Source organism: Urtica dioica, chromosome 8 (assembly GCF_054948205.1).
Source record: "Urtica dioica subsp. dioica isolate 48M chromosome 8, U.dioica_male_clone48M_v1_H2, whole genome shotgun sequence".
Classification (NCBI taxonomy): Eukaryota; Viridiplantae; Streptophyta; class Magnoliopsida; order Rosales; family Urticaceae; genus Urtica; species Urtica dioica.
Window position 1 is genome coordinate 11,507,711 of NC_142763.1, and position 24,469 is coordinate 11,532,179.

At 38.5% G+C, this 24,469-nt stretch overlaps 2 protein-coding genes and 2 long non-coding RNA genes across 4 annotated transcripts; 2 read left to right on the forward strand and 2 right to left on the reverse strand.

Annotated features, from left to right (window-relative positions):
- Positions 1-847: 847 nt before the first annotated feature.
- ICK3 (Cyclin-dependent kinase inhibitor family protein) lies at positions 848-4,127 on the reverse strand. The gene is made up of 3 exons (XM_089624700.1): positions 3,434-4,127; positions 1,309-1,500; positions 848-1,192 (listed from the first exon to the last, which is right to left on the reverse strand). Exons 1-3 carry the CDS (start codon positions 3,862-3,864, stop codon positions 1,123-1,125), a joined length of 693 nt encoding a protein of 230 aa, XP_089480826.1. The 5' UTR covers positions 3,865-4,127; the 3' UTR covers positions 848-1,122.
- A 7,541-nt stretch (positions 4,128-11,668) lies between these two features.
- On the forward strand, positions 11,669-13,179 carry LOC149388111 (uncharacterized). Its single transcript, XM_089622361.1, has 5 exons — positions 11,669-12,336; positions 12,388-12,613; positions 12,683-12,733; positions 12,819-13,031; positions 13,165-13,179. The coding sequence occupies exons 1-5, from the start codon at positions 11,669-11,671 to the stop codon at positions 13,177-13,179; spliced, it is 1,173 nt and encodes a 390-aa protein (XP_089478487.1).
- A 353-nt stretch (positions 13,180-13,532) lies between these two features.
- On the reverse strand, positions 13,533-15,012 carry LOC149388112 (uncharacterized). Its single transcript, XR_016300461.1, has 3 exons — positions 14,635-15,012; positions 13,875-13,960; positions 13,533-13,759 (listed from the first exon to the last, which is right to left on the reverse strand). It is a non-coding gene; the product is annotated as an uncharacterized LOC149388112 (long non-coding RNA).
- A 4,247-nt stretch (positions 15,013-19,259) lies between these two features.
- On the forward strand, positions 19,260-21,839 carry LOC149388113 (uncharacterized). Its single transcript, XR_016301059.1, has 4 exons — positions 19,260-19,517; positions 20,089-20,194; positions 20,585-20,694; positions 21,623-21,839. It is a non-coding gene; the product is annotated as an uncharacterized LOC149388113 (long non-coding RNA).
- The last annotated feature ends 2,630 nt before the right edge of the window (positions 21,840-24,469 follow it).

Consider the following 24,469-nt stretch of genomic DNA (forward strand, 5'->3'; position numbering starts at 1 on the left):
ATTGTTACTTTTTTTTCTTTTCAATCTTGGTCATGCATGTACTAGTCTGAGCACTAGAGTCGTACATTTATTTCTGCCAAAAAGCAAAAAAAAATTAAAGGTGAACGAAAACAGGTGACATAATGAAATCTAAGTTGGGCATTATTTACCACAAACCTGTAAATTCAAGAGTAACAGAGAGAAACAGAGCCGTACTGAGTCCCATGTGAAGACCTAATTATAAATCTCACTGAAAATAAATGGCTCTCAGTCTCAGCTAGCTAACTCAGAAACTTTTAACAGAGCACGAGTTCAGGGGAAAGTGGAAAGGAAGAAAAAGAAGAGGGTAATTTTGTTTTAAAAGTAAACAACTAACAAATAACAATCAAAGCACACAGAAACAACTGTCAGAGAGAGCTCAGAAGTACGACACACCACAAAACATACAAGCCAAAACTGCATAATCTTTCTTCTCTTCACAGAAAAAGTTGCTGCTCAGAAGAGCAACTTGACACTTATTAATCACACTTGACACTTCCTTATAAATCATAATCATAATAATAATAATAATAATACCCAACCCAGCCATATCCATGCATAAAGCTTAAGAGTAAAGATAACCTCAAAGCAGTCGTAAGACTCAAGCACAACATCAAGACTTGAAAAGAGAGAGAGAGAGAGAGAGAGAGAGAGAGAGAGAGAGAGAAAACTTGAGATTTGATGATCATGTTATAACTATGTTACATTTGCTTAGAGGGAGGAAAAAAGGTGCAAGGTACGCAAAGAGAGACAAAAGAAAACGTTACATTTATTTGTTAGGACCGAAGAGAAAGAGAATCGTCCTACCTAAACTAGCTAAATATGAACAAAATGAAAATCTAGGAGCTAGATATATCTCTTCTAACGAAAAAATTATTACAGTGGTTCATTTCCTTCGTCTTAAACCATTTCAGGACTGTTAAGTTAACTAATACTACTAAAACTTCCTCCTCTCCAATGATTCCCTTCAACTTTTCATAAGGGGGTCTTTGGTTCTTTGCAACTAGTTATTCTTAACTCTAAAATCTAAGTCCTCTTCAGCTTTGTTACATAAAAAAAGACTCCGGGAATGTAGAGATAATTTGAATTCTCAGTGTCCCCTGATCAGGGCATTACTTGGACCCAGTCGTACCTACCGGGAAGAGGCGAATCACTCGAAACGTCAAAATTATACCTGCAAAAAAATAAAATGTGAGATTTTCATCAGTTAGGTGGTCCAAAAAAAATGCCAGCCAGCCAAGTTGGAGATATTTCATAGCATTATTTATTAACTATATAATAGTATTATACTTGTCCATGAATATTCTCTGTTGATGCTGCTCTGCAATTGCGAAGAACTCTTCCATTTCGTGCGGGGTCGGGATATTCCTCCGCGTGTCGGTCTTCGTCGCGGTAGAATGTGTCCGCCGTGTGGTCGAACTCGGGGCTGTTACGGTGCCCGAATCCCCTATTAAGCTACACGGCGTGCTTTCTCTGGTGCTCCTTCATAACGAAAGGAAAGAAGAAAAAAATCCATTAATAACAACATTTAAATACAATGCAATCATTGTAAAGAATCTTCAAATAACAATAATAATAAAGGAAAAAAAATAAAAGCAATCATTTTTTTTTTTTTTGCCACTTTCATTGTCTTCATCATCAGTTAAAAAAAGTAGTATAAATTCCGTAAAATAAAATAGGCATCAATCAAACCACCAAAGAAGCAGAGATGAGATCTGGCATTGTTTGTCACGTAGTGGAAAAAAAAAATTAGATGTCCCACATTGATTCACCAGAGGAAACTAAGACCCCTCCGTGAATATGATGTGTCACGGCTATCACATATAGGGCACAAAAATTACTGCTTCTACTTCTAGCGCTATTCACTTTACCATCATTGGATATACGAATTTTTAAGTGAAATGAAACAGCTTTTGACGCAGTAAAGGGAAGAAAAAAAGAAAGCTCGCTCAATCTGAACCTTATGATGAATTTATAACGCTTTAGTACTGTTTTTTCTTCATTTTTCTTCCTTGGTGCTGAATGAAATCGAGGTTTTATTCGTAGCCCATTTAATGCCACAAACACAGCAAGGACAAAGATATATTAACTATTCTCTTTAATAAATAAAAAGTGGAAAAAGCACAAATACACATGTATTTGAAACAAAGGATATATTGAATGCGTATACACAACACAACTACACAAGTGTTGGAAACTAAGTATTAGCTAGTGACCCGGTGTCATGCCCAGAAGACAGAGATCTCAAAAAAAAAAAATTACAAAAAAATAAATAAAAAAAGAACTCTTATCTGGTGTGGGTTGTGAGTTGTGACTCACAACCAAAAAAACAAATTGAAGTTTGAAGCAAACCATTAATAACTCGAATAAGAGTTTATCCATTTAAAAGAACTGAAACAAGACAGTGTGATTTGTTCATAAAAGTACCTCCTCAAAAGTCACACGTCACTGGACTTTTTATGTGAGCAGTTATTCACACAGACACAGTATAGCCTCGCACAACGATGTGGCGTTAACGGGCAATTTCAACAGATCAGACGAAACAGAGCCAAAGTAAAAAAAAAAAATCAGACACACACATGACCACAAAGAAAAGAGAAAAAAGGTAAGTAAGTATTAAATACAACATCTTTAGCCAAGAAAAACACACAGAAAAACATGACTCAGATAGGCACTGTAACTACATGTCTCACATAACGAAATTAGGAAACCAAATATTTGAAGTTTGAACAACTTCTATCTTTAATTACAACAGTTATGGCTACAAGGAAAAAAAAAAAGGAAAACAAAGCGTGCATGAAAATGAAACAATAGGCTATTTCAGTTTTGAAAAAGAACCCTTTAAAACATATATAGCCCCAACAATCTACAAAGAGGGCAGCAAAAGCACAGGCTATTCTTTATTTTTTTAAATACAAATAATAGACATCTGAAGATTCTGAACATGAACATTACCTGATACAATTGTAAAAAACAGTCTTTATCATTTTCGTCATGCACCAGATTTTTTATTTTGAATAATTATCAAGAAACGCATAAATCTTATAGGACTAGGACTTACATTTTTTTTTGGGCCCATTTACAACAGGAAAATAAAATAATAAAAAAAGGAAAAAAAATCAAATATTAAACGAGAAAGGTCACACACTCACACGGAAGCGGAACGGGCACAAAAAGGCAAGATGAACCCAAATCGTTAATCTCGCTCCATATATTATTTATTGAAAAAGACAAAAAAAAAAAAAAAAAAAAAAAACCTTTAAAGAATAGAGTATAGACAAGTAAAATGAAGAAAAAAACAGAGAGTTCAGCAAAGCGTAAAACAAAAAAAGAACAGCAAAAATTGAAGAAGCTAAATGTGTACTCTAAAGTAAACACAGGAAAATAGATAACCTAAAAGAAATCGGAATAATACCTATCCCTGGCTTCGAAATCCAAATTGTTCTCTCCAAACGAAGCCTCCAAACCGGCGTCGTTTTGGTAATTTCCATCGTACCCTTTCAGAGCCACCGAGTCAACCGATTCCATCGACCGAACCCTAAACCTCGAATTGGACCACGAAATCTTCGCCCCGGGTTTTCCCTCTTCTACGCGTAGCTCGAGGCCGTGCGATTTCTTGGCGTCGCCGAGCAACGGAGGCTTCTCGAGACGGCGGCTCCGGAGCTCGAGGTACGAGAACGATGACTCGTCCACTAACGGCTGCGATTTCTGGGTCTCTTTCTGTCGCTGGAGAGCTAGGGTTTTGGCTCTCGTACGGACTCCCAGGGAGCACTGGGGCGAGAGAGATACGACCTCCATTACGGCTACGTCGCTCGTGAGTTTCGATTTCTTCATGTACTTTCCCATTCTCAACGATTCCTGTGAAGTGTATCTATATGCGCGCGTAATGCGTAAATAAATCCCCACAGCTCTGTCTTTATTTTAAGGTTTCAAATATGGCGGAGAGAGAGAGAGTGAGAGGGAAAAAGGAAAAAGGAAGGGAAGGAGAAAGGGACCAAATTTCGTGAGACTGACTGTTCCTTTCTCTCTCTATCTCTATCGATGTCTCTATTCGCAAAGGAGAGCAAGGAAAAGTTAGGGTTGGGGTTTTAGGGAACAGTACTTCCATTAATACATATTTATTTAAATATAAATAAAAAATAAATTTATGTATGTATATTCTTTGTAATATTCTAATTCTAATTATCTTCTTTTTATTGTCCTAGAATTTCTATTACTCTTTTTTATCCTAATCTTTGTTAGTTTCCCTAATCATAATCTTTTAGAGTTTAGACTATCCCTTTCAAATATATATATATATATATATATATATATATATATATATATATCTTCTAGTCTATATATTTTTAACTTCAATTCTTCTCTTAAATAGTGGTCATAAGTCCGGTTTCGACGGCCAATAATCTATTTCACGAAACTTTCAATTTTGTGGGTGTCCGAAGGCGTTCATTCTGGTACTTCCAATTATTATTTTTTTCCATTAATTATTGGCCATGGATTTAAATCCAACGTCCCATATTCAAATCAATTTGTATATTTTTTCTATGTTGTTTTTCAGAGTGGATATAATGAGGGGTTTTTTTTTTTTTACTTTCTTTTGGATCGGAAATTTTCGGCATTTGGAAAGAAAATTATGATTTTGGATGGCATAAACTTTTGGTCGTTAATGGTCGAAAAAATTCTTTCCGCTGGCGATTAAAAGAAACCAAAGACCGAAAGTGGTATTCCCTTACCATCTGTATGCCCAAATTTAAGTTTTCTCTTTATCACGTCTAAAAAAAATGCACAATTATAATGACGCCATTATTTTTAAAATTTTAAACTTAGTTTTAACGTAAAGGATTATTTTAACACTAATAAAGACATGTTAATTGACAACTAGCCAAGACATGTTAACCTTTTATCTAATTACCCTTAATTATTAATTTTCATAAATAAAAAATAAAATAATTACAATCCCACAAATTAAGGAAGCAGATACCCTTAATCATTAATTTTCATGAATAAAAAAAGAAAAAAGAAAAAAGAAAATTGTAATCTTGCTGGTTGGATTTGAAATCAATCAAAATGTATGGATCAATTGTAGTCGAAAATGAAGAAAATTCGTAATTTTGAAACACTAGTCTCTGGTTCTTATTAACAATATTTAACGCAAATTAACTAACGATTTTGAGCATATTAACACAAATTAACTAACAATTCATAAAGCTAAAAAGTCTGAAACCATAAAAAATCATACATATTAACGTTAAATTCCAAAAACCAATTGCCGATTCCAAAACCAGTAAAAAAAAATAAGATAAGTAATCTAGTAACGATAATTTACAATAATTTCCAATGACGAACAATGTACATATCAAAAAACATACCACACATGAATCTCCTCGAAATCTTTGTCGTCATAGTAGCCAAAATGCCGACGAGGGGTCGCTTCTAACCCAAGGTATTTCTCCTTTATCGCCGTGAGCTTTCTCTCTCTCTCTCTCTCTCTCTTTCTATCGCTTCTCCTTCCCGTTGTCTTCTTCGCGCTCTTTATCGCGATCGCGGTGGGGTGAGAGTCTTCGCGCTTATCTTCGCGCTGATTGTCAAACATTAACACTAGTTTCGATCTTCAGTTGTGAGTCTTACATCAAGCAATCTACAGAAAACCAACAATAAAAATCAAGCGCTAATTTTTCGAACCCTAAATCGGATTAAAACATAAAAACGCCGTTTCGGAGGCTGAAACGGTGTAATTTGGTTAAAATCATCGAACTATTGTGACAAAGTAACAAGATTGTTTTGGTTGACCTGTTTTCACTAAAAAAATCTATACTAATTTGCGAAATTTCCGACTTCGTGTTCCATTAATGCATCAGAGCGATTTTGGGGAGAGAGAGATTCGAAAAAATGAGAGAGAGATAAGATAGAGAGCGTGAGATCCTATTAATGAGAGGTATTTGAATAATAAATTGGTTATTTTTAATTTCAAAAATCTTATTTAATTAACTAAAAAAAATAAGTGTAGTCCGGTTATAAAAAAATTTGTCACGTCGACCTAATGGTTATTTTCTTTAAAAAAAAATAAAAAAATTGTTGGCTAAAATAAAATTTACATCCTTCGAGGGGTTTACTTGGCGACAATTTTCATTTATAACCTCCCCTCAAATAGACTCTAAGTGACTTACCTCTCTCTTTTTATTAATTTGTAGGGAACCTGTAAATTTGTTTTGTTTAAATTTATATTTAAAATTTGATAGGGTCGCAAGATCATTGCATGAAGATGTGCTGTCGCAAAACTCGCAAGGGAAAGCAAGCAAAATGCTAAGGGATATGATAAGAGAAACTATTTAATAGCTACTTCTTCTAGAATATAGTTTTTTTTTTTTTTTTTTTTTTTTTTTTTTTTTTTTTTGCTTCTAAAATGTATTTTTTCATGAAAAATAACATTCCGGCTGAATGTTTATAAATAATAAGTATTAATTAGAGGTTGAATTTATATCGTATAATATTAGATGGAGATTTTTATTAAATTAGTGTGTTGTCCAAACATGACAATGAGTCTATATGTGAAATTTATGTTTGGATATAATTTCATGACATTCTTTTATATTTCTAATTCTATCCATGCGTTATCTCATGATAAACTTGGTTACTTAACTAATAGAAACTGCACTCACAAAAACAAACATAAATAGTGATTTTACATCTATTATTTAAAATAAAATAAAATATTTTTGTTGTCTTAAATTTGCTAAATAAGATGTTTTGGAATTTGGACACTCAATGAAAGCCCATAAATACAAAAATAACAATAACATCATATATCAAATTTAGATATTGTATCTAAGAAATCATGACATATGTTTGGTAGATCACTTTTCGAAAGCAAAATTTATACCGGAGTATAATGGGTGTGCGTGCTCAAGACCGAGCCAGCCGCGTGTAGCTGGCCCCACCTCTAAGGCTCGGGCTAGCCTTATGTCCAATATCCATGCGAACCAAATACCTAGTCTCGAGCCTGATAGAGAAACAATCTAGAGAGAGAAATAAACGATGAAGAGTTTTGGAACGATTTTCTTCATTACATTCTCTGTGTTAATGAACAGAGCTATTTATTCAAATACAATCTTCAGATCTAACTTATAACTAACTTCTAACTCTAGTTACATTAACTCTACTGTAGTTAGATCTAGCACACACTCATGCCAGCCTGGCTGTCCTGAGTGATGCTGATGTGGCAATCCTAGTGACCTTGCGTCACTCTCCTAATACCCCCCTTCAAGTTCATGGTACTCAAGCTGAGAACCTTGAGCTTGGACGTCATGAGACCAAAGGCAGAGCTTGAAACAGCCTTGGTGAGGATGTCCGCAATTTGATCCACTCCTGGAACATGCTGAACCTTGATAGACTTGTTCTGAACTCTCTCCCTGACAAAGTACAGATCAAGCTCAATGTGCTTTGTCCTCGCGTGAAGCACTGGATTCGCCGCCAGTAGAACTGCACTAATGTTATCACACCAAAGAACTGGCGGTTGAGGAGAGCTGATATGCAGTTCCATCAGTAAGTGTTGTGTCCATGTAACCTCAGCTACAAGCGACGCAAGACTTCGATATTCAGCTTCAGCAGATGATCTAGCAACGGTGTGCTGCTTCTTTGATTGCCAAGAGATGGGATTGTTCCCCAAGAAAAGAACATGACCTGAGGTGGATCGTCGATTAATGGCATCAGACCCCCAATCTGCATCACTAAAGCCACTCAAAGTGAGTGCTCTAGACGGATCAGAATGGCGAGTGAAGTGCAGACCATGATCCACTGTGCCAACCAGGTATCTGAGAATCCTTTTTACAGCCTTCCAGTGATCCTCCAGTGGTTGCTGCATGAATTGGCACACTCTATTGACACTATACGCCAGCTCAGGTCTAGTAATTGTGACATATTGCAGTGCTCCAACTGTACTTCTGTAGAGGTGCACATCCTCAACTGGAGTGCTGCCATAGTCCAAAAATGTATGACCAGAGGTCAAAGGAGCTGAGCATGACCTGGACTGGTGCATTTTAGTCTTTATCAGAAGATCCTTGATGTATTTAGCCTGACTAAAAAACAGTCCTTCCTCTATTTTCTGAACTTCTACACCCAAGAAGTAGTTGATCTCACCAAAATCTTTAAGTGAGAACTGCTTATGTAGTTTGTGAATCAGATCCTGAGTGGCACTCTCATTGTTCCCTGTAATCAAGATATCATCTACATAGACCAAGATATAAATCTGTAAGGTTGGTGTATGTAGGACAAACAGGGAATGATCTGTCTTAGCACTCTTGAACCCTTGATCAATGAGCAGAATTCAGTTTATCAAACCAGGCTCTAGGTGCTTGTTTCAACCCATATATAGACTTGATGAGTCTACACACAGCTGTTGGCTTACTGTGATCTTCAAACCCAAATGGTTGAGACATGTATACCTCATCCTTTAAGTCCCCATTAAGGAATGCGTTGTTCACATCTAACTGGTGAACTTTCCAATTTCTGTTGATGGCTATAGACAGGAGAATCCTGATAGTGGCAGGTTTTGCAACAGGGCTGAAGGTTTCTGAAAAGTCAAACCCTGCTACTTGATGAAAACCTTGAGCTACTAATCTAGCCTTGTGCTTGTAGATAGAGCCATCTTGATTTTCCTTAAGTTTGAACACCCATTTACATCCTATTGGCTTCCTGTCAGGTGGCAAGTCCACTAGCCTCCAGGTGTTATTTCTCAGTAGAGCCAAGTATTCATTAGTCATGGCTGTCTTCCATTCTTCATGTTGAAGACCCTCCTTGGCTGTTGCAGGTTCTCTAGTCAGTAGATATGCCTTTGGCTTGTGAATTCCATTTTTGGATCTTGTGATCATTGAATGACCATGTTGTTATGTTGAACCTGGCTGATCACCTGACACTTGGAGAGAAGTCTCAGTTGCAGGAACAAGCACTCTTAAGTCATCTGGAACTTGACCTTGATCATCAACATGTTCAGACAGATCTGGTGAAGTAGGATTAGTATAAACATTATATTGATCATCCAGTTCAGTCTCAGTTACAGGTATGGACACTAGAGGTGCTGGCTCTGGATGGACAAGGTGAGGAACATGGACAGTTGGTTGATGAGATATGACACATAAGGGAACTGATGATTGAGATTGGGTTTGTGGAGACTGAATCTGTGGCTTGAGGGGATCAGGTTTAGCATAGGGAAATTGAGTCTCATCAAAGATCACATTTCTAGCAATGAAAATTCTCCCTGTTTTGGACATACACTTGTAACCTTTGTGACATAGGCTATACCCTAGAAACGTACATGGTTGTGACTTGAAATCAAACTTGTGTTTATTGTAGGGTCTTAGATCAGGATAACACAGACAGCCAAAGGTTTTGAGATTAGTGAAACCAGGATTTTTCTTGAAAAAACTTGTATAGGAATTTTGTGATCCAAGACAGAAGTTGGTAGTCTATTGATTATGAAAAGAGAAATTGCCACAACTACTACCAAATGAATAACTTTTTCCAATTTCCCACCAAAACCATAATTTGGCCAAAAATGTCACTAACTCAAATGTACAACTACCCTTTTACCCTCCACTTAAATTTTTCTTACAACCCACACCAACTCTCCCTCATATCTCATCTCACTCCTCATTTTCGCTCATATCCCGCTCATATCTCATCCCAAATCCCTGACTCTCTCTCTCTCTCTCTCTCTCTCTATCTCTCTCTCTCTCTCTCTCTCCGTCGGTCTCTAAAACCCTCGGCGTCGCTACACCCACGGTCACGCAGAGCCAAACGCCTACGAGACCGAAACGCATACGAGACTCAAATGCCCACGAGACCCAAACGCCCACGAGTTCGTAGTCCAAGACCAGCCCGCGCCTACGAGACCCAAACGCCCACGAGTTCGTAGTCCAAGACCAGCTTGCCCACAAGGTTTGTCTCGCATTTCTTCATTTTTCATAAATTTCGTGGTTCAAAAAGTTCAAGTTCTATGTCATTTTGATAGTTTAAAGAGATTCAAATGTCCTGTTTGGTCTGGGTATGTTCACCAGTGAGTTCATCAATTGTTGACTTCAGATGTCAACAGTGGACGTCAACTGTTGACATCTGAAGTCAACAAATAATTAATAACTCAACTCTGCCTATGATTTTTGTACGCAGTGATGGCGGCTATTTATTTATTATTCAAGCATAGTGGAACTTGGGTTGAACCTGGTTGTTATCATGAGAATGGATCTTTCGGAATCATGGTGCCGTATGAAGTTAACTTCGCTAGTTTGATGCAAATCATTTACGCGAATTTGGGCAAATCACCATCCACTCATATCATTGGTGTTGCATACGCCATGGCTGGTGCCTTGAAACCTGTTGAGATAACCAACGACGCTACGTTAGAAGGTTATTTATATTTGAGGAAGAGGAAAGAAGATGACACGGAGAAATTACAATTGATATTGGAAATAAATGAAATTCCACCCGGGCTCGATTCTCCAGGGTTTGGATCCACTGGCAACAGCCGTGATAGTGGTTGCGTTGGAAACCCGCCTACAAGAGTTTCTGACATGCCATCCATACCCGAGGAGGGGTGTGGTTCGGTTCCAACTCCTGATTCGGTAATTCGTGGTACGTTCGGATTGGATGACTTAAGGTTGTCAGACTATGAGACACAACGACAACAACAACGACAACGACAATGCCCTCCACCACGAAACTCGCCTCCACCTATAAATTCCCGATCCCCTCCTCCACCACGCAACTCCCCTCCGTCACCACGATCCCCTCCTCCACCACAAAACTCCCCTCCTCCACCACGCAACTCCTCTCCGTCACCACGATCCCCTCCTCCACCACAAAACTCCCCTCCTCCACCACAAAACTCCCATCCGTCACCACGATCCCCTCCTCCACCACAAAACTCCCCTCCTCCACCACGCAACTCCCCTCCGTCACCACGATCCCCTCCTCCACCACAAAACTCCCATCCTCCACCATAAAACTCCCCTCCGTCACCACGATCCCCTCCTCCACCACAAAACTCCCGTCCTTCATCACCGTCTACGCCGAATTCACATAGCGTCCCAAGTTCATCTACTAGGAGAGACTCAAACATGGATGAGGCTATTATTTTAGATGGTCATTCCCCCGTATTTATTGAGCGACATGCATTGTACAAGGATAAAAAGACTTTACAGAAACACTTGATGTTGTTCGCTATAAACAACAACTTCACGTATAAGACAAAGAACTCGGACAAAAACACATTGCATGTTGTTTGTCTGGGAAAGCATTGTAATTGGGCTGTCCGGGCCGTGAGAAAGGCTAACACGCCCATTTTCCAAATTAGAAGGTAAACTCTCTTTGTTGAATCATGTATGAAATTGAAATACTGTAATTAGATCTCTGTTTTTTGACATCTGGTGTCAATTGTTGACATCTGGTGTCAATTGTTGACATCTGATGTCAATTGTTGACATTAATGTTGAAACTAAGTTTGTTGTAATTTTCATGTTTTAGGTTCGACAACGACCACAGTTGTGCCCTGAACGTAAGACAAGGACGTCACCCGCAAGCAACGAGTACTTTAATAGGAGAGGTTGTGAAGCATAAGTGTATTGATCCAAGCACGGGTATGTGCAAACCGAAAGAGATAATGAACTACATGCAAATGGATTACGGGGTGTCTATGTCTTACAAAAAAGCTTGGCGTTCTAGAGAGCAGGCTCTAAAGTCCCTCTACGACAATTCCATGGAGTCGTACGCATTCTTACCTAAGCTAAGGTACATGATCGAGACTAAGAATCCAGGTTCTTTATTTGACCTCGTCACTGGTGAGGGCGGCGTATTTATTAGTTTTTTCATGTCACTCGGCCCATGGAGAACAGGGTGGAAGTATGTAAGACCCGTGATTATCGTCGATGATACTCATTTGAAGAACTATTACAAAGGAACGTTGTATACGGCGTGTGGGATGGACGGAAACAAACAAATTTTTCCACTAGCCTACTGTATTGGTCCTTCAGAGTCTAACGAAACTTGGATTTACTTTTTCGCCAAATTGAAAGATGCAATTGGGGAACGGGAAGAGCAAGTATTTGTATCTGATAGGCACGCTGGCATAATCAATGGCATCAAGACGGTATTTTTGAACTGTGATCATGGTTTTTGCATGTACCATCTTCACGGTAATTTGAAGACTACTTTCACGGGGATTACGAAGGAGGTGAAGTGGAAATTTTACGGTGCCTCAAAGGCATACACTCAGCGGGAATTTGAAAGTTTCATGGTCATGTTGGACGCTGAAAATCCCGAAATACGACGGTACTTAGCTAATGATGTCGGGTATCAAAGGTAGGCACGATGCATGTTCAGGAGAAAGAGGTACGGTATCATGAAGAACAACAACGCGGAAGCATTGAATGCATTAAATGTAAAAGTCAGACAATTTCCAGTTTCGAAGTTGATGGATTGGCTGAGAGAGAGAAGTATGAAATGGTTTTATGAACGTCGAGATGCTGCGGCCAAAACAAACACGCTCCTCACAAAAGTATACCAAGCCAGAGCAGACAAGTACATTGCATACGCTGTTCGAATGGAGGTAAAGTCTACAATTGTTGTATGTTTCATGTTTTGTACAAGATTTTGATGAAGTTATGTTTTCTACTAGGTGAGGCCATCTTCAGTCGACGAGTTTGAGGTCGTAGACAGAGAGGGGATTGTATATGCTGTTAATTTAGAAGAGAGGACATGCTCATGTCGACGATGGCAGGCTCATAATTTTATTTGTCCACACGCAATCGCAGCATGTCGAGTACGTAACCGTCAAGTTGAGAACTACATTTCCGAGTTCTACCCTACGGAGTATTTGCAGGCAACCTACGCAGGTGTACATCATCCTCATGGCGACATTTCGAGTTGGAATATTCCCCCCGAGGTGGAGAATATCAAAGTTCTTCCGCCTCAACACAAAGCACGTGCCGCCGGTAGGCCCAAAAAGAGAAGAATACCCTCTCAAGGTGAGGACATTATTAGGCGCAAGTGTACGCGTTGCGGGCAAATTGGCCACAATCGTCAAACATGCAATAGTGCTACTCCTTTGATTTCTTAGTTTATTGAGAAATTTATTTGTAATCTCCGACTTGTATGCAGATTTTAGACATCTAAAGTCAACAATAGACGTCTATTGTTGACATCCGATGTCAACAATTGTTTGTGATTTCTTATTGTTCTCCATTAGTTGTGAGGGAACTAAACAATTTATGTCAACTGTTGACATCTAGTGGATGAATTTAAATTTAGTTATTCACTTAGGCATGCAATTCACAACATTACACATATATAAAAGGGACATAGTGTAAATAGACATATTAAGCAGTTTCAAGCATTCAAGTTATACAAAAACCCATACAAATATAAATATTACGAAGTTTAGACCAATGATGTGGGGAATTCACCGTCAGACTCATTTCTTGTTGATCCTCATCCTCCTATAATAGAGAAGTTCCTCTCTCTGGGTTTTCAGCATAAACAGTCGTGTCCCCTTGGGCACGACTTCCATAAAATCTCCTTTTTCCTTCAACGGAGTCTCCCAATCGTCTCCGATGATTTCTTTCATAACCCTTTCGAGAGACATGATCGGACCCGATTCAGTCTCACTACAAAAAGTATCCAAGTACCATATGTACTCAGCTTGGCTCATTTGAAACTCCGTGAGTTGTGCATCACCGAGTTCCGATCCGCTTGCCTTATTAACATCAATTGACTACAATTTTAGTAATTGTCTACAATTATAGGTATGAATGTCTACAATCATAAAAAATAATAACCGAAAATCAGCTTTGCTTGGCATCAAAATGTACCTCATTTTTAGATAATTTTCTCTTTCGGGGCTCGAAGTCGTCATAGCTTGTCACCGGAGATTCAATGGAGTGTTTTTCTGACATTTCTGCATATTAGTATCAACAACGTTCATTATTGACATCTAATGTCAACAACTGATGAGAGAAATTGACATCTAAACTCTATAGAGTTCATCAGTTGTTGACATTAGATGTCAACAGTTGACGTCCATTATTGACATCTAATGTCAACAACTGATTATTGACATCTGAAGTCTTCATTATTTGTTGACATTAGATGTCAACAGTTGACGTCCATTATTGACATCTAATGTCAACAACTGATGAGAGAAATTGACATCTAAACTCTACAGAGTTCATCAGTTGTTGACATTAGATGTCAACAGTGGACGTCAACTGTTGACATCTAATGTCAACAACTGATGAGAGAAATTGACACCTACAGAGTTCATCAGTTGTTGACATTAGATGTCAACAATGGACGTCAATTGTTGACATCTAATGTCAACAACTGATGAACTCTGTAGAGTTTAAATGTCAATTTCTCTCATCAGTTGTTGACATTAGATGTCAACAGTGGATGTCAACTGTTGACATCTAATGTCAACAACTGATGAACTCTGTAGATTCATCCCAAACACCTAAAATCTGTTCATCCAAACAATATCCCAAACAATATCCTAAAGAACTGATGAACTCTGAAGATTCTTAACATACCCAAACAATATCCCAAAAAAATATCCTAAAAAGTGAAACGAACCTTGTGCGCGACCTGATCTTGGACTAAATCTGGAGTTTGAGTCTCGTCGGCGTTTGGGTCCTCGGGTTTTAGAGAGTTGGTGCGAGAAAGAGAGCTGGTCCTCGGGCACCTGGGTTTCTTGGGTCTGGTGGCTTTGGGTCCACCTCGGCGTTTGGGTCCTCGAGTTTTAGAGAGTTGGTGCGAGAAAGAGAGCTGGTCCTCGGGCACCTGGGTTTCTTGGGTCTGGTGGCTTTGGGTCCTCGTCGGCGTTTGGGTCCTCGAGTTTTAGAGAGTTGGTGCGAGAAAGAGACCTGGTCCTCGGGCACCTGGGTTTCTTGGGTCCTCGGGAAAAGACTGACGCGAAGAGAGAGAGAGAGAGAGAGAGAGAGAGAGAGAGAGAGAGAGAGAGAGATAGAGAGAGAGAGATAAGAGAGAGTGAGAGAAAGAGATTGACTGGAAGAGTCATGGATTAATGTGAGATATGAGCGGGATTTTGAGAGTTGGTGTGGGTTGTAAGAAAAATTTAAGTGAAGGGTAAAAGGGTAGTTGTACATTGGGATTAGTGGCATTTTTGGCCAAATTATGGTTATGGTGGGAAATTGGAAAAAGTTAGTGATTTGGTAGTAGATAGGGCAATTTCCCTTATGAAAACCGCTGTTCTTACAGCTTCATCCCAGAATTTGAAAGGTAGAGAAGCATGAGCGAGTAGAGATAATGCAGTCTCTACTATGTGTCTATGTTTTCTCTCAGCAAGTCCATTTTGCTCATGGACATGAGGACAAGACACCTGATGAACTATACCAGTGTTAGCAAGAAAAGAATTGAAAGCTTTGAATTCACCACCACCATCAGATTGTATGGCTTTGATTTTGACACCTAACTGAAGTTCTACTTGAGTTTTGAAATGTTTGAAGGAATTTAGAGCTTCAGATTTTGATTTTAAGAGATAGACCCAGGTGTACCTAGAATAATTGTCTACAAAATGGATATAGTATTTGTAACCATAGGTAGATACAGTTGGTGAAGGTCCCCATATATCAGTGTGTATCATTTCAAGTGGCTTGGTAAAAACTGTTTGTGATTTTGAGAAAGGAAATTTATGCAGTTTGCCAAGACAACAGGATGAGCACACAGAATTTGGTAGTTTATTGATATGTTTGATATTACAGAATTGTAAAACAGACTTGAGTACATTTTCTGAGCAATGACCTAGTCTTTTGTGCCAAATTTCAAAGGATGGTGTTGAAGATGCTACATGACATGAAACAGCAAAGCATTTTGGTTGATTGAACACACTTGGACTTCTATGTGCTGACTCTATATGGACTGGATTTTCAGTGATTTGGCTTGACTTGAGATTTAGTTGAGTAGAGTTAAAGACATAGAGGCCTCCTTTGAGTTCACCCTTCATGAGTATAGCTTTGCTGGTGATGTCCTTCACAAAACACAGATTTGGACTGAATTCAAAAATGACATTGTTATCACCAGCAAACTTGGAAACACTAAGCAGGTTCTTGGTAATTTGTGGTACATGTAACAGTTGCTTGAGGTGTAAGGTTCTAGATGGTAAGTAATGAGACTGAAATTTAGATTGACCAACATAATGAATATTTAACCCCTTACCATCTCCCATGTGAACTTGTTCTCCTCCATGGTACTTAGACTTGCTGTTGAGATTTCCCCCGTCAGATGTTATGTGGTTAGTTGCTCCTGAGTCCGGAAACCACTCTGAATCATCTGAGGTTGGAAACCAAGCAGATTCATGGACATTCTGAGCAGAGGCATTCATGGAGTAGAGATTGGATTCATCAAAGAATCCATTTCCCGAGTGACTTGCAGAAGCATCAGACTGAACAAACTGATCCGGATAGACTTGCATATGAGCTACATTGCCTTGGATCAAGTGATTGTTGTTGTTGCCTTGCTGTTGAAGTTGTGTAGGTCCTGAGAAGGATTGATCAAATCGATAGAAGCATTGCATCACCAAATTTCCAGTTTTGCCACACAACTGACATTGGATTCGATTTTGCCAGGATCCTCGACCAGAATTGAAGCCTTGACGACCTCTTCCTCTTTGTTGTGCGCCTTGACTACCTCCTCCTCTGTAACTTTGACTTCCTCGACCACTATAGCCACTCTGATTAGGTGATCTCCACGGTTGAGAATGAGGATTGTATGAAGCTTGACCTTGATTGTTGTTGAAGAAATGTCTCCTATTCTGAGATCCAGATCTTGCATAGTTCGCCATTGCATTTGACAAACCTTCAGTTTCAGACTGCTTCTTCTCCAACATAGCTTCATGAGATAGCAGTAGTGCCTCTAGATCATTTACTGAGTAAGGCTCAACTCTGAGATTGATCGAGGTTACAAAAGTCTCATATTCACTCGGAAGACCTTCAAGAATCACATCAATGTGTTCTTTGGAGTCTGTTTTGTGACCTACAAGCGCTAGTAAATCAATGCAGTTTCGAATCTTCAACAAGTACTCATTGATTGAGTTATCTTGTTTCCTTGTGTTCCTCAGTGCAGTTCTATATTGAGAGACCTTAGCTCTTACTTGAGAACCATAGAATTCACTCAGATTCTTCCACAATTGTGCAGTTGACTCGCAATTGATCATACGAGAGACCAGACTATCACTCATTGACGCAAATAGCCATGAAAGAATCAACTTATCTTGCTGATCCCAATCCAAATACTCTGGATTGATTAGATCTGCTCTTTCAGCCACATCGGAGATGTATTTCGCCGGAGCTTTGTAGGACAACGACAGGTAATTCTGAAGACGATGACCTATGATCGCGAGCTCGACTTGCCTTCGCCATGAAATGAAATTCAGTTGATCGAGCTTTGACACGATTGGATGATTGAAGACGATCGGAGTGAATTGACGATTACTCTGATCCGATTCAGAGGTCATTCCTGAATCGACCCGCTCTGATACCATGATAAAGAAACAATCTAGAGAGAGAAATAAACGATGAAGAGTTTTGGAACGATTTTCTTCATTACATTCTCTGTGTTAATGAACAGAGCTATTTATTCAAATACAATCTTCAGATCTAACTTGTAACTAACTTCTAACTCTAGTTACATTAACTCTACTGTAGTTAGATCTAGCACACACTCATGCCAGCCTGGCTGTCCTGAGTGATGCTGATGTGGCAATCCTAGTGACCTTGCGTCACTCTCCTAATAGAGCCGATCCTACACGATTGGTTGTACGCAATTGATCATCGTGCAACATCTTAAACTGGTCCTTTCATGGTCGGCTTACTCGGTAGGCCGGTTGTCTCGCTTGGTCCCCCCCCAATTTATATATATATATATTATATTAAACCGTATTCACCAAACATTTAACCAATACTAATGTTGAGCACCAAAATGCATGTACAAGGGAAATCTCACATGTCCTCCTAGCTCGCTTCATTGTTTTATTAATGTGATTTGAATAGTATGGTATTAACGAATAACTCATATCTTATCGATGCTTGTAAATTATCATTTGTCGCCTTTCGCTACAGGAGAAGGTTGCACAAATAGTTGAGCCCTATAATGAAGGACATTAGCCAATCGTATCCGTCTTTTCGAGCCCGAGGCTAGAATGGTCTCACATACGTAAACACCTCGTGTTGAGTCGGTCCACACAGTTCATCCAATTTCTAGGTTGCTCCCATGCGCCACGTCTTTAGCCATCCATATATATGCGGTCGAACCTTGGCCAAATATCAAGATCGGTCCTCGATCTCTATATATTTGTTTTGTCTGATTCCCAAACAGGCCCCAATACTCGAACTTGGGTCAACCCCATTGCTATGTTAGTCTCATTGACTTGATTAGTAGTCATCTTGCTCGGTCGGCACCTAGCTTGCCTCTACTTTGTGTCCATCTTAACCTCAAATGGTACATCTAGAAATATTAAGCACTTCCACAAGCCATATGAAATGAATCTTCAAGCTCTACACTCCACCTCCTCACTTCTTCTATTTACACTATAGGAGTCGTGATTCAGCATATTTTCATAGATGATGCTTGTAAAGGATAACTTTTGAATCTCGTCGTTTGTAAAATTTACGAGCTTCCGTTTGTTACAATTAAATTAATGAGTGAATTATGGACGTATGAATTTATCGAGTTAATTTAAGTTCTTTTAAGGTAATGGAAAATCTCGGAATAAATAAAGGATTTATCGAGTTCGTCTCGAGTAATAAATTATTTTCCGATGAAATATTCCGGAATTTAATTTAAGAAATAAATTCTCAAGGATGAGAATTATTTCCGAGAAACCTTAAATATATTTAAATTAATCGAGAACGAATGAGAATTCTCTCGGTTTTTTTTTATTAATTAAGGACAAGATTGGGAAATTTTATTTTGAAAGGACTACTGTGCAACACATTGAAGGACGAGATTGAAAAGAAAAGTTGAAGAAGGACTGTCTGGTGAGTGACGTGTCAAAAATATCGTGGGCCACTTATTTTCCGTGTGGCTAAGTGAGGAGCTGCCATGTGGCAATTTTTTTTCCTCATCTTCTTGAATTCGGACACCTCACCATTTCTCTCTTCCTTTTCCTTCTTCCTGATATTTCTTCTTTCTTCTTCTTCCTGATATTTCTTCTTTCTTCTTCTTCCTGGTCATGCGTGCACAACACCTGCAGAGAAACAAAGAAAAAAAAATTCGGCCAACAACAATTGATACCGAGCTTCATCGATACCATCTCACCTCTCACTCATTCTTCCTTTCTTCTTCACTCCGCGCCATCACTCTCGCCCGAGTCTCCAACACCGCGCGCGCGCTCCGGCGAGGAGAACGCCGCCACGAGCTCACCCAGGGCCACCGACCGTGGAGGGACACCGGGAATCAAGAGAGAGCACACCGGAGAGTCCAATTCCTCTAAAAATGAGGTAAACATCTTGGACCCGAATTGGAATTAGGGTTGATGATTGATTTGGGGATTTTGTAATCCCGGGGTGTTTATGAGGAATAGATTGAAGATGGTTGTTATTTTTGAGCTCGTGTTTTGATGATTAAGACTTGAATTTATCAAGTGATTATGGATTTGGTATGAATTTGAACGATTCTTGGCTGGGTTATTTGTTTTTAGCCGTGTGGTTCTTTGTTGTGGCCGTGAGTTTTCTTGGCCGAGGGACTTGTTTCAGTTGTGAGTCCTTTTGATTGTTTGTGAAGATAAAATCTGAGTCTCGGGGATTTATTTTGTGGTTAATGCTCGGTTTGATTGTTGGTTGAGTTAGTTCTCGGGTTGTGAAGTTATGTGAATTTGAAATCGTCGTTTGTGTTTTGAGATGAGTTGGTTCGTTTCGAGTTTGGTTAGCTCGTTGTGAGATTGAAATGTGAATTTATTGACAAGTTTGGGTTTTGTGACAAGTGATGTTATTAGTGGTTTGATTTCGGATTCTAAGTCGAGTCGGGAGTTTGGATTTGTAAATTGACTCGATATTCATTTTTATTTCACAGCTCAGTTACAGATCAGAGAGAATCGAGCGAGAGCCGGCGGAATTGAACATGTTGAAGCCGGAAAAGTAGTGAATTCAGAACAGATTTTTAAAGCTCGATCTCACTCGTGAGTCGTTTATCGCTTTATAGCGTTAGACTCGAGTCTTAATTTTGGATTTGAGATTTGTACTCAAGGATTATTAATTATTTATTAAGGGATGTTCGAGAATTTAATTTTTGGTTAATTCATTTAGAATTCTCTGTTTGTACTATTTTCGGATTATTCATTTAATTTATTCAAGACTCGTTAAATAATGATTTGGATTTTATTTCGTACTCATTCTCTGGTACGAATTCGTACGAGTCTTGAATAAGTTTAAATTTCGAAAAGCCGGGAAATAAGTGAATTAAATTCTCGAACCCCTGAACCGACTCGCAGTGAATCCCAATAACGAACCTTAAGCTTGTCATCACCTTTCGGATCATTGACTAATGAGTTTTCAACTTTGGGTTTTAGTTTCTCGACGCCTCAGAACGTGAGAACGCTCCAGGATGTGTAGAGTCTCGGGAAGCGTGAAAAGCGAGGAAACTCCAGAAGTCAACCAATTTTCAGACGATCTTTTCCGGGTAAGTGAGGAGACCTAAGTCAACTACTTACTAAGGGAATAACCCTGTTTGTTTGTGCATTTGTTTGCTAGTAAACAAGAGTAGGTGAAAGCCCTAAAATGAATAAACTTAAAAGTTAAGGCTTCGGCCACTCTTGCTTGAAAACTTAGTTCGGGTACGCCCGTTAGGTTCAAATGCTAACTTGAACCAGCCACGTTGTTGCTTTGTTGTAGTTAGATCCATCTGCTAACCATAGAGTTTGGCTAGATCTGAGGTGACAGGAGAGCATGTTAGACTCTCGGATTCGAGCCGAGGGTAGAAGTACCGGGAGTCACGTCCTGAGTCTTCAATCTAAAACACTTAACGAGGGAAACCATAATTCTTTCGGGATTTATCCCGAGATGCTCTCCTGTTTGTAATTAGTTGTATACTCTATAAGCTAGAGTATCCAAACAATAAATAATGTTGTCGTTGGTACCCACGAGTTCCGACTCGTGTTGAGGACTAAGACGGTCCTGATGGCGCTGAGTACTCCACGGGAGCTGCTGAGAGCACCCCGTTCTAGCAATGGGAAAGGTCGCCCCGGCGAGCCCATTTGCTGTGTCATGACGACACGTAGCGCCGGCGCCCAAATGAAGATGGTACCACTAGTGGATCCCAGACAGTCTTAAAACACTTAAGCTACTGATGACTACTGCTCGAAGTCTGAGGTTGGCTTCTTGTCATTCCAAGGGTTGTAGCAGGGGATGTTGTATAACCTTGTGGAATGACAAGTGATAGCGTAGAGCGAGGCCCCGCGTTAGGCATGCTCTTGAATCATATGTATATGCATTCTGCATTCTTATGTGTTTGTTTTGCACATCACATGGCATTAGTCGTTTTACTTTATAGATAGGCTCCCACTTACTGAGTCAATCGACTCATAGTTTTATGACCCTTGGTAATGTAGATAAGGGAAAAGCTCGTAAGCGGAAAACGAGATTGAAGACCGAGACCGAGCGCGTATTGCCTTGACCTATGGGCTATGGGGTTTCTTAATCGGGGGTTAGTATCTTCTGATAAAACGTTCCGGAACATATTTGTATAGGAGTCGCTATAAGACTCTAAGTTATAAAAGCGAAAAATTTCCCCGAATTTTCGCAAACTATTTTATTATATAATCTTATGAGATATTATGCTTAATGTGTTTATATTATGAGTTATGTATAGATTTGAGTTGATCAGTCGCGGTTCGTGGGCGAGCTGTCGCTCGCGGGTCGTGACAATGCATGTCATTCTGATGCAAAAGAAGTGAACCTCAAATGAAAATGGTAGTAAATAAATGTTGATTTCACAAATACCAGAGGATTCAATAAAAAAAATATAAAAATAATTTTTTTTTTTTTTTAGTAGAATATAAAAATAATTGAGGCATTGAAAGATGGTTGCTTCGGAAAGTAATAGGGGAATGTTGCAACAAGCCACAAACGAACCAGAGAACTAGAAGACCTACCGAATCATAGGGCATGGTTTAGAATGTTAGAAAATAGCAAAAAAAAATGTATTAATGTAACTGTGGAACACCATGTAAATTAATAAAGCATGTTTGAATCAAATAAATATCAGGTAAGTCATCATCCATCGGTTTTCGATTGTTGCTACTTTGATTGTAAATGTTGCGTTTCCTTTCGCACTTAGTAACTCACGGAATGTGGTCAAGGAACATGAATCTGTATTATGTAGAGACCCAAATCCCAACCAATTATTTTATTCTTTATTAGAATTGGAATGGAAGATTTAAATTAGAAATTTGTAACTAAATAGGCCATTTTAAACATGTGATTTTGGATCTAACTTATGTTTGACAATTTTTAGGGATATAGGCAACTGGCTTATCTGGCAATAATTAAGGTCTGATTTGCCCTTATTTATTAACAAATTCATCACTTTCTCTCTCCTATTTTTTTCAAATAATTTTTTTTGCATCAAAACTTAAAAAATTCGTATCTTTCTCATACGAACTCGAAATTAAGTGATTTCAGATCCTACAAATTTGTGGCATCGAGATCTTCAAAAATAGACCCATTGTGTTTGATGAAAAGTTATATTATGTCGATAATTTCAAAAAATTTCAGTTATTTCCATATTTAAGATAGTAACGTGATTTTTCTACATCTATGATATTAAACATGATTTTTCATCAAACACAATAGATCAATTTCACTAAAAATTGTGATAAAAACAAAATTCATAGTTTCATTTTGGCTATTTTACTACATTGCCCTTTAAATTATGTATAATCTAGCATTGGAACGGAATTTCTAATTCCGTGGATTTCAAATGCTTTGATTTAGTTATCTGGTAGGATTATGCTGATTTATAGGATTAAGCCAAAAAAAAAAAAAAAAATCATGAAATGAAAATATAAAAGCTAATGTAAATTAAAGTTTAAGTGAGTTCAATTTTCTGTACTTTTATTTCTCCTCCAGCCTCCAGGTAAAAAAATTATTTATTTATTTATTTAATCGATTGGTTCCTCGAAATGCTTAAAACTCTTTTAAAACCAACAAGAAAAAAAGTTGTTAACTACTTACTAATCAGTAGGGCATACTAGGTTATCACCTCAATCTTTTTTTTTTTTTTTTTTTTTCATTTTTGTCCCAGTTTTAGGGCTTTTCTGGTACCAGTAAAAGTTAAATAAATATATATTAAATTAATATTAATATTAAAAAAAAAAGCAGGGGATATGTTAAGCACAATAATCGATGAGATTACATCAACCTCAATTAATTCCTGCACAAACAGTACTACGATTTTGAGAGAATCTTTTTTTTGTTCACAAACTTTCCCGCCAAATTCTGACACATCCAAAATCTCCCTCCTTTTTCAACCCCAACCCAATCAGGATAACAATTTCTCATTTGAAATATAATATTAAAAAACAACCAATTATATACTATTCAAATTCTCCATGCAAAATATTTAAGGATAAATTACAATAATACCCCTAGGGATCGGTAACGAATTGCCCCTAAACTCGAAAAAATCATAAAAAATCACCTGAACTCTCGTTTTGTTAATGTATTGCCCCTTCTATCAAAAATATTCCGTTAAAATTTATATTTTTAGCACATGACTCTCACGTGATTATTATTTGTTGGAAAAATTAATAATATTGCTTAAATAATTAAATAAACCATTTATTTATAAAAATCACAACCCTTTTTTTTATCCTTTCTTCTTCCTTCTTTGATTTCTTCTTCTCCATTTCTCCTTCTTGCGCGCACCAACCTGCAATGTAAAAGAAGAAAAAAAAAATTCAACAACAATCAATAAGAACACTCTCCGGCCGGCCGACCGACCACCATCACCAACCTTCTTCTTCGCTCTTCATCTTCTCCTTCCTCGTTCACCTTTCTCGCGTGCCACCAACCCGATTGAACCCCGAGCTCCACCGCGCGCGCTACTGGCCGATAGAGGGAGTCGCCGCGAGCTCACTGAGGCTGCCGACCGAGAAAGGACACCGGAAAAAGGGAGAGAACATGCCGAGGAGACTAGTTTCATAGCAATCAAGGTGAGAAATCATTTCCTCTGAATTGGATTTTGAAGTTAGGGTATGGAGTTGATTTTGGGGATTTTGGATATCCATGAAGATTTTTTTTATGAAATTGATGAGTTATTAGGGTTGATAGAACTCGGTTTGTATCGGATATTAATTGAATTTGTTGATTGGAAGTTGTTTTCTTTGAAATTTCTTGAATTTGGCCGAAAATCCGAAATTAGGGTTCATAAATTGGGGCTTTTGATTTCTGGACTT

Coding starts and splice junctions, on each gene's coding strand:
- ICK3 (XM_089624700.1), bottom strand. CDS start 3,864: ATGGGAAAGTACATGAAGAAATCGAAACTCACGAGCGACGTAGCCGTA. Junction 1,501..3,433: donor GATTTCGAAGCCAGGGATAG/GTATTATTCCGA, acceptor TTCGTTATGAAG/GAGCACCAGAGAAAGCACGC. Junction 1,193..1,308: donor CAGAGAATATTCATGGACAA/GTATAATACTAT, acceptor ATTTTTTTGCAG/GTATAATTTTGACGTTTCGA.
- LOC149388111 (XM_089622361.1), top strand. CDS start 11,669: ATGAACTACATGCAAATGGATTACGGGGTGTCTATGTCTTACAAAAAA. Junction 12,614..12,682: donor CATACGCTGTTCGAATGGAG/GTAAAGTCTACA, acceptor GTTTTCTACTAG/GTGAGGCCATCTTCAGTCGA. Junction 12,734..12,818: donor TCGTAGACAGAGAGGGGATT/GTATATGCTGTT, acceptor ACGCAATCGCAG/CATGTCGAGTACGTAACCGT.